Source organism: Podarcis raffonei, chromosome 17 (assembly GCF_027172205.1).
Source record: "Podarcis raffonei isolate rPodRaf1 chromosome 17, rPodRaf1.pri, whole genome shotgun sequence".
In the NCBI taxonomy this organism is placed as follows: domain Eukaryota; kingdom Metazoa; phylum Chordata; class Lepidosauria; order Squamata; family Lacertidae; genus Podarcis; species Podarcis raffonei.
This window is the reverse complement of record NC_070618.1, coordinates 65,717-75,860: the sequence shown is the minus strand read 5'-3', so window position 1 is coordinate 75,860 and position 10,144 is coordinate 65,717. Positions and strand designations below refer to the sequence as shown.

The 10,144-nt window shown below is 47.7% G+C and overlaps 1 protein-coding gene across 1 annotated transcript in view; it reads right to left on the bottom strand.

Annotated features, from left to right (window-relative positions):
* Nucleotides 1–7,369: 7,369 nt before the first annotated feature.
* The window catches only part of CHD1L (chromodomain helicase DNA binding protein 1 like), a 46,792-nt gene continuing 44,017 nt past the window's right edge, over nt 7,370–10,144 (bottom strand). The window contains exons 21-23 of the mRNA XM_053370837.1: nt 9,912–10,026; nt 9,006–9,114; nt 7,370–7,891 (exon numbers count right to left, since the gene is read on the bottom strand). Of these exons, the coding sequence (XP_053226812.1) occupies nt 7,822–7,891; nt 9,006–9,114; nt 9,912–10,026 (294 nt within the window). The 3' untranslated portion in view covers nt 7,370–7,821. The remainder of the gene's footprint in view (nt 7,892–9,005; nt 9,115–9,911; nt 10,027–10,144) is intronic.

Here is a 10,144-nt window from a genome sequence, read left to right as displayed (position 1 = left end):
GCCATCCTGCAGCTCCCGGTGGACGGAGCGCGCAACGCGCCAGCCTCCCAGCCCGCCCGCCGCCTCCGGCTCCGGCTCAGCTCCAGGCTCCGACTCGGCGGCTGCAGCGGCGCTTTCCGCTTCCTGTGCCCAGGACAGCGGCGGCAGCGCCCCGCCCGCCCTAGCCCTGCCTGCCTCGGCCTGCTCGGAGCGAAGGCGAGCCTGGCCTGGACGCGCGCTTCCCTCGGAAGGAGCGCTCGCCGCGCAGGACTGCCAGGGCCGCTTCCCGGCGGAGAGACAGGCGGCCGCGGGGGGAGTTGCCGGCCTCTCGGCGGGAGGTGGGGAGAAAGAGGTGTAGCCCGATCGTGTGCATGCTTATTAAGGGCGAGCCAGCCCCGCTCCGCTGTGCGCACGCTCTCCAAAAGTCGGGGCTAGCTGGATCGAAAAGAAGGCTGCGCTTGAATAGTCTTCCTTTGCAAGCCTTCGGCGGCGCGCCTGGGCGCGGGCTGCCCTGCCAAAGTCCCAGGTCCGTGGCTTCCTGGCGCCGCCGTGGAGAACGGGGGTTCTGGGGGATGCCCTCTCTGGATTTGGTGGAGCATTCCCTCCAGATCCGGAATCCCCTGCTCTGGAGCTTGTGCCGAGTCGGCATCACTAAGCTCCACACCAAGGAAGGAGTTCGAGGGTTTACTGCAAACTATCTTGAAGCTTGTTACCAAAAAAAGTTGCAAATACAAATCAATAGGCTGCTGTTAAGCAACCAGCAATGCAGCCCAGTTTTATTTAGGGTTCTTACTTATTCTCTCTGGCCCCAGAGAGAGATTCAGATAAGCAACTTGCTTCTTCAGTATGCTGGCAGCCTCAGAGAGAGATCCAGGGATGAGTTCAGTTTACATAATATTGAAAAAAAGACTCCACCCTTTTTTCACAGCTTTGTGCATGCGCCTTTTGCACTTGCTACAGTTCTCTGCAAATGTAAACTATTAAGTTTCATACATGAGGCACACAAACATAGCTTTTTATGCACATTAAACATAACTTTTACAAGAATTACAGCTGCAAACTACCCAGTACACAGTTACAGACCACATCACTTCCCTGCCAGGATGGACCAAAGGCAATGATAAGAAATAAACGTCCTCTAGATTTTCCGATGGTGTTTCCAAAAACCTTCACTACCCTCAACTCAAAGGTCCAACCCCATTGCGCAAGAATCTCAGCTCCAAGGCCTCCTAGTATTGAAAGGCAGGACTCCAAAAAGCACTGGGTGGACAGGGGTGTGTGGACATGGATGTGATCCATGACATGGCAGTGGTTATCAGGGAATTCTCTATAAAAACTATTACTGTATTGGTCTGAATATAAGCCTCACTTTTTTTCCAAATTTCGACCGTGAAAAGTTTTGCGACCCTACAAAAATTGGGTTTTATGATACCGCTGCTGAAACAGACATACGGTAAAACAGAATGGGTGTGAGTGCCCACAGAATTTTAAGGGAGCGGCTTATATTTGGGTATTCTCTCTCCCCTCCCCCCCCTGAATTTTAAAGGTGCAGCTTATATTTGGGTGTGGCTTATATTTGGGCCAATATGGTAAGATTCATGTTTCTGTGCCAGGAAGCAGAGGGCTGAAATATTTTTCAGCCTGTATTTTCTAACATCAAACAGGAAAACTATATTCTCTCTACTGTATATCTTAAGTCTGTTTTTGATTCAAAAGAGATTAACTCTAGGGACAGCTTTTAAAAAACAAACAAACACCAAAAACAGATATTACATGTAATCCCAAGGTAAATCTTACCAACTTCATTCTAATAAAGGCAAGGGTAAGACAAGGATGTGTTCTTTATCTGAAGAACACCATATGTCTCTCCCCAAACCATATGTTTGAGATTATCCGGTAGCAGAAATCCCTTTGTTTACTATATGCCAACGACACTATTACTTTCACTACTACAACATGCCTGAATGGTTAACAATCAACTGTGATACAACTTCATAAAGTTAGATAAGAAATAAAAATAGACCCTGGATGGATGGGCATGCAATATAACTAGCCAAGTAATAACTTTACATATCTGGAAGTTGTTCAGTTACCTTGGTCCTTGTCAGATTCAAAATGCAACATCAGATACACTGAATATTCAAGCTGCCCTACAGAGGTTCTAGTATATAAAAAGTAAGCATATACTTTTCATTTTGAATGTGTACAATGCCTGTAGTATTCATAATGCCTTGAGAATCACCTGAGCCATGGAGACAGGAGACACCAAAGGCGGGCATTTCGAGAAAAGCCTCTAAAAATTGTTGTTTGGGGATGTGAAGTGCTCTCCCAATAGAACCCTGACCGTGTGCATGACTTGCTGAAACATCTGCTCACAGTCTATCTAATGTTGAAACAAAAAATTTTTTTTCCTTCCAGTAGCACCTTAAAGACCAACTAAGTTAGTTCTTGGTATGAACTTTCGTGTGCATGCACACTTCTGCACACGAAAGCTCATACCAAGAACTAACTTAGTTGGTCTTTAAGGTGCTACTAGAAGGGGAAAATTTTTTTTGTTTTGACTATGGCAGACCAACACGGCTACCTTTCTGTAACTGTATCTAATGTTGAGTAAGTGTTGAGAATGTCCTGATCGCATTCTGCTGTTATTTACTGCCCAAAGAAAACTCACCTCTTTGCACAGTGCGTGCACCAGCTGTCAGGGCTAGAACAAGACATTTGGGTACCTGAGATGAGCCACAGATTGGCACCCCACTTTGCCACCGGTTTAGTGAGATGGAGGTGGTGGTGTGGGCAAAATTTTGCTTTATCTGGGAAAAGTGCAAAGTCTGACTTCTAAATACAACCACTTTGTAGCCCTCATGCAATGAAGCACACAAAAATCAAGCTGTGGTGTTTTGTGCCCTCTGGAACTTTCAAGAGGTTACCTGTTCTGATACCAAGGATCGTTGTGTGAGCTCTGTGTTGCCCCCTACATAATAACACACTCAGATATTGGCTTCCCCATGAAGCTTACATGGTCACCTTGAGCCAATTACAACCTCTCAGCCAAACCTACCTTACAGGCTTGTTGTGAGGGAAAAACGTGTGAGGAAAGGGATTAGGTACAACCCATTTATCTCCAACAGATAAATGGAATGAAATAAAGTTTAAAATAGATATGGTTGGGAGAAACATTATTGCCTTACAATATACAGTTCGAAACAAGCTTTCCTCCCTTAGTATGCAAAAAGGCCACCTCTGTATTGCATGGGGACTTGCAGTGTGCACACATCAACATGTGTTCATGTTGACAGAGAGAAGATGCATTCAATATCCAGTCTGGATATGAATTTTACAGATAACCTGGGATGGCAGCTAAGTCTTCAAACCTATGCACACTCACCTGTGAGTAAGCCCAACTGAACATAGTAAGACACTTCTGAGTAAGCATGTATAGGTTTATGTCTTGAATCCTAAAGACTAGCTGACGTGATGCAACTAAACAGAGCAACCACAGAAAGGAAAAAATTAAAAATTAACACCAAGCAACCAGAAACATTTTTTTTAAATGAAATCAAAATGTCTGTGCTCCACCATGACAGAAAAAAAGGCATACATTTACTGTATTGAGCTTTCACGTGCATTATCTCAGAAATCCTTACAGTATTTATTATTCCCACAAAGATTGGTGGAACAGAGGAGGAAAATGATTCAGGGGTGTTACCAAAGAAGAGAACCAACTGAGCTTTTTATTTCTCTTCCAGTGTTGCCAATTGTAATTATGCCTCAGCAATTCAAAATATGGCAACACACAACAGACAAGTTTATACATGAGGGGAAGAGGGCACGGCTGGGAGCTGGAACTGTATATGGGAGAGTTTGTGGGGGCAGATTCTGAATCCCACATCTCTGAACCTAGTAGAATGCTTTTTCAATTTAAAAACTTGATGGCGCTTGTCAGAGCTGCCCGAGGTCCCAGCTCACAAAGGACCAACGCCGGTTTGTTGTTATGTACGAAAGTCTTTATTGAAGTTCAGTTTCGCTTTCACAGCCGCAGCGTGCAGCTCTACGTCTCAAACTCTAGACCGCTGAAGCTCCGTCTGAATCTCCTCCCCCCAGACACCAGTTTAAGACTCTAGCCTTGCTCCACCTCTTCCTTTGCTCTTTCCTCCTCTGGTTCCGCCTGTCCGTCGGGGTCTCGCCCTTCCTAGACTCTTCTGACGCTGAGTCCCCTGAGTCTTCCCCCTGCCTCTGGCGGGCTTTAGGACCTGGTTCCCAATCCGGGTTTTCTGCTGTCCCGCGCGCCTGTACATTCGAACTTGGCGCGCGCGCCCAGCTGGCAACCTTCCTCCTGACCGTTACACTGCTCCTGTCACTGCTTCCCCCTTCGGGGAGGCTAGCTGGACCTGACCTCCCCTCCGTTCCCCCACTCTCCGATAGAGGCGTGGTCAGCCCTGACTCATCTTCTCTCCCCGCTGGAGGAGAGGCTGGTCCTGACACATGGGACTGTTCCCCCCCCCCACTACGCTCTGGTGGGGAAGCTGGTCCTGATCTCCCGCTGCTGCTTTGGGAGTCCCCGCTGGCCCCTTGTTTCTGGTGCGTCCCCCCTGGGACCCCCCTTGCCCTGACCATCGGCGCCCCCTTCTGGGAATCTTCTGATTCGCTGGAGAAGCTCATGGAATCTCTCGGGTCACTGTCATACTCCCCTACGCTGCCCTCGGATTCTTCCCCTTCGCTCTCCATTTCCTCTCTCCCCTGTGCTTCTGCTCCTGCGCCCCTGACATCCATCCCCCCCTCGAAGCCCCCCTTCCCCCCTCCCCCTCTTCGGGTGCGGGTTCCGGGTGCTCCAGTGCTGTGGGGGTGAGTGCGGGATACCGTTCTTTCCCCCTGGTGTGCAGCCGGCCAGCGGGATCCGGCCAGCCCGCAATGGGCTCGTCGACGTCGATCTCCTCTGCTTCCATCTCTCTGCAGTTGTGCTCGAACCCAGGATCCTCCCCCAACACGTCCATGTCCTTCCCTCCCCCTGGTACCTCGGGTGAGGCTGCGTGTAAGGGCCCCCTCAGCAGTTCCCTGCTCCACCCCACCTCCGGTTGATTGTCCCACCAATAAGAGCGGTCTGTGACAAACCCCGAGAGTGATCCCTCCGGGGAGCTTGTTTCTGGCGCCGTTTCCTCAGCTGATGAGAACCCCTGGAACGTACTGGCTGAAAGTGTGGGTGTGAAAAGACAGTCGTCAAAATAATCTGCCGGCATAGGTCTGTGTGGGAAGAGTGCATGGAACTCGTCTTTGAGGTAGTGCTCCTCCACGGCATAGTACGGTACCCACCTGTTGGAGCTGGCCGGGGTACCTTCCCTGGCGAGGAGATATTCAACTCCCTCTTCCCCCCATCTCGAGTCTAAAATCTCCGTGACCTCGTTGAGTGGCGCCGCCCTCGGTGACCCCTCCCCTGTTGGCGATTTGCTGAGTGGGTCTGGCGCGTTCCCTGGCGCCTGAAACCTGTGGGGTTCCTTGTAGGGTGTGAGCACTGACCTATGAAAGACCGGGTGCATTCTGGAGCCCTCCGGGAGTGTCAACCGGAAGGCCACTGGATTGATTTGTGCCGCGACTTGGTAAGGCCCCAGCTGCTTGTGTCTGAGCTTCTTCTTAGCTAATGTTCTGGCCGGCACTGCCTGGGCTGCTAACCAGACCCAGTCCCCCACCTGGATGTCTTCCCCGACTCTCCTGTGCCTGTCTGCCTGCATTTTGTAGGCGTGTTTTGCTAGTTCCAAGTGCCTTCGGAGTTGCTTGTGGACCTCCTGTAACTCTGCTGCTAAGTGCTCTGCTCCCCGTGGCTCCCCCTCCCCCTTCGTCTCTAACCCCGGGAAGGTTCTGGGATGCCGCCCATTGTTGGCGAAGAACGGTGTCACCCCTGTAGACCCGTGCTTCGTGTTGTTGTAGGCAAACTCGGCCAGCGGTAGGTAGTCCACCCAGGTCGAGGGCTGTTGATTCGCGTAGCATCGCAGGTACTGCTGCATGATGGCGTTGACCCTCTCCGCTTGTCCGTTGGTCTGCGGGTGTCGTGCCGACGCTAAGTTGATCTTGACGTTCAGGATGCCCAGCAGCTTCTGCCAGAAGCTCGAGACGAATTGGCGACCCCGGTCGGACAGGATGGACCGCGGTAAGCCGTGAACTTTGAACACGTGGTCTATGAACAGCTTGGCGGTCTGTTCCGCTGTGGCCACATTTGCGCAAGGAATGAAGTGCGCCATCTTGGTGAACAGGTCTACGACCACAAGTACCGCTGTTTTGCCTCGCGAGCTGGGCAGATCTGTGACAAAGTCCAGGGCCACTTTCTCCCACGGTTCGAGCGGCGTCTGTAGCGGTTCCAGCAATCCCGCCGGCTTCCTGTGTACTGGTTTGGCCCTTTGGCATGTGTCACACCTAGAGACGTAATCCGCGACTTCTCCCCTCATCTTGGGCCACCAAAAGTCTCTGGTTACTAATTCCGCCGTCTTGTCCTTGCCGAAATGCCCAGCGCTGGGCGCGTCGTGTAACTGCTGCAGGACTTTCGCGCGGAGGTCGTCTCCCGGTACGTAGAGAGCCCCTTTGCGGATGAGCAGTCCGTCGCGTATCTGGAACTCGTCGTCCTTCGCTGTGCCTCTTCGCACCTCCTCCATCTTGGATTGTGCGAACGAATCCGTCTGCAGCGCGCTACGCACCGCGTCCAGGTCCAGGTTCATTTTTCTAAATATCCTATCATTCTCCACCCCCCAGGCTCTGAGCAGCCCAAGTGTTTCAGGACATACCTTCCATCTGGCTTCCTTGGATCAAAGGTTTACTGGAGGCTGGTGGCTTTCTCAATGGTCTGAGGCTTATTTTACATATATATTCAGGCTGAACGGAAATGGAGGGGTTCCCAACATTAACACTCCACCAGAGACCCCATTAGGGTTCTAGGGGCATCACCCAAACCGCCAGTGTTTGGTTCTCACAGAGGGCAAGTTAGGCCTTATTGTCTTTTCCAGCACCAGTCCCAGAACTTCCTGATTTTCTCCCTGAAGCACGCAGACACTTTGATGGCACCACCTCCAGCCAGGGTCAAGGGACAAAGTTGTGTCTTTTTCTGCTCCTTTTCCTAAAGCATCCTTAGTGAATTAGTTTCCATAGCAACATTTTGGGCTAAGCTTACATCACAAAGTAAATACTTTCCTGGCAACTGTTGGCACAGAGAATATTAACCTAACTGGGCTGATTGACTTCATCAGCAGTTTGCAAATATGACAGCCCTTTCAAGATCTACACAGCATTTTCAGTGGCCCTAAGAAGACAGCTTTTAATTTGGTATCTTTGCCCACCTTGTCAATCACAAAGCTTTATGTTCTTCCAAGTAGTAGAACCCATTTCACTTAAAGATTAGACAATTCAGTCATATTTTACAAAAGTGGTTTATTTTAAAAACACAGCTGTTCTCAAATGTTTTGAAAAAATAAAGTTTTTTTAAAAAGTACTTCACTGGGAGATGGAAGCCCAAGTCACACTGCTATAGTGCTGCTCTTGTCCACTGTGTGGCTCCAACTGTACTCAGCGTCAACAAGTCTTATCCAAGCCCAAATACTCAAGCCAGTTTTAGGAGGCTTGTTTGTGGTGAAGTGCAAAAGTACAGCTTCTGTTCTAAAAACTTGGATGCATGATGGAACTCTGTCTAAATTTCTGGTGCGCATCATTGATATAGAGAGACAGATTTCTAAACATGCTTCTTGTGTGCCTGCTTAAATAAACAATTATAAAGAAAGTCAACATGAATCTTGACTGGCTGCAGAAAGAGCAGGAAGCAGCGCTGTGAACTGTGAGTGGTTATTTCTAATTGATTTTTTAACACCTTTATGGTTGCAGTGATGATGCTGATGTGGATGCTTGTGAAGATGATGCCTTCTTTCTAGGAAAGTAGTATCTAAAGAGAATAGTTAAGGAGTTCTCAGCAAATACCTACAACTATTATTACCTTTAGTCAGGAAGTAAAATATTTACGTACTTATGCACGGAGCTCGTACTGGAGCTGCTTACATATGATTGCAGATTTTAATGTGATCAGTGTACACTTACAGTGGTACCTTGGTTCTCAAACTTAATCTGTTCCAGAAATCCGTTCCAAAACCAAAGCGTTCCAAAACCAAGGCGTGCTTTCCCATAGAAAGTAATGCAAAATGGATTAATCCATTCCAGAGTTTTAAAAATAACCCCTAAAACTCAATTTAACATGAATTTTACTATCTAACGAGACCACTGATCCATAAAATGAAAGCAATAAACAATGTACTGCAGTCACACAATCAATCAATCAATCAGTAGCTGAACTGGGTTCCACACAGGCACAAAAACAAAAAAGAGCTGCAAATATAAAAAATGCAAAATAAATAGCAAAAACAGACAGACCTCAGTGTAACACTCAAAATGGAAATGTGGGACTCAAATCAGAAGTGTGGCACTCAAATTGGAAGTGTAACACTCAAAACGGCGCACGTTTAGCTTCCAAAAAAAAGTTCGCAAACCAGAACACTTCCTTCTGAGTTTGCAGTGTTTGGGTTCCAAGTTGTTTGAGTACCAAAGTGTTTGAGAACCAAGGCACCACTGTTCTTGGGAATAAGCACCACTCAAAATGATAGTACTGTACTCATATCTGAGTAAATATGTGAAGGACTGAGCTGCAATAACATTTCCCTCAAAGGCATAAAAATGTAATGCTGTAGTCTTCCAGAATTGCAGGACAAACTGCAACTTATCTGCCTTTTGTATTAAGAAACCTGTGAAAGGAGGTTGGGGAGAGAGCAGAGATTTTCTGTTCCACCACTACCTCGTGGCCTCACTAAAAACCAAAGCATGACCTCCAAAATTGTTGGGAAAGTGGTAAGGCCTGTTACTCATCAAGCAGTGCCAGTCTGGTGCTTTAACATTTGGAAGGTCCCAATGTGCTGTGTAAAACAGATGCAATTAATTTCCAACCTCTACATTCTGGCTTTTACAGATGGCAGACTGAGAACTGCAAGATGTGCACTTCAGAAGGATACACAAATGTGGGGATGCCTTTTGTTGTCAAGTACTTCCGGATAAGACGCTCTGTCCCATACCAATTAAAACCTTTGGTTGAGTATCCAATGCGGGGCAGGTGGACACTTGCTGAGAGAAAGAAACGAAAAATGCTGTCTGAGTTGTAGCTCACATGAAAACAAAGGATATGTAACTAGGTAGTTAATATTGCAAAGGAAATTCTTGTCATGGGACCAAAAAGGTTAAGGATAGGTAACCGGAAGCCAGGGGTGCAACCTGGCCCTAAACATTAGCCACCTGTTCCAGAGGCAAAGAGTTATTTAACCCCCTTTGATCCTGTGTGAAGAACAGCAGAGTCTTTGACACAGTTCGTTTTATTTATACTCCGCCTATCTCTCAGCACAGGACCCAAGGCAGCTTACCGAATAATTTTTTTTAAAATGCAACTAAAACGACACCATCCAAATAAATATTTAAACATAATTACGTAAGTAACCCTATTAAAGGCAGCACTGAGAACACATAGGCACATGGGGGAAAGATATGCAAAGGGGATAAACTAGGAGTGTTGGGGACACTGTAACCAATTTAGTGAGAGGTTAAATTATCAGAAACGTTTAGTTGTTTTGGCTTCTGGTGGTGATAGTGAGAATTCCAAGCTTTTATCAGCAGCGAGGGAACTAAGACCGCCCCAAGCTGCAGGTGCATTGCAGAAAACGTGGGAAGCTTTCGATTCCAAACGGTTGACATTATTCACCACAGCTGGGGTTTCTGTTGACATGGAGTTCTCCAAGAGAATAACCCCATAATGGCAGGAATTCTAGAGGATCAGAATGTCCCAGCCATCCCTTTCAACTTGTTTAAACGGGACTTCAGGCACTAACCTTCTCAACAACTGGCACACTTGCTGTCACAGGCACACTTACCATCTCTATCCTTGGCCGCAAGATAAATTTTCTTTAATCCCCTTTCCAAAGCAGGGAGATTAATTCCAGACAAGTTGTTCGAACGGTCTCGGTGCTGTGCTACAATAAGGGCCAGCTAGGAAGAAATCATATATGCTGTGATCAGATAAACCGAAAATTAAGTGCATGGCTTATAGGCAAGAAACACTCTCACTCTTTTCCCCTCCTTTTTTTTTCAAATACACTTATACTTC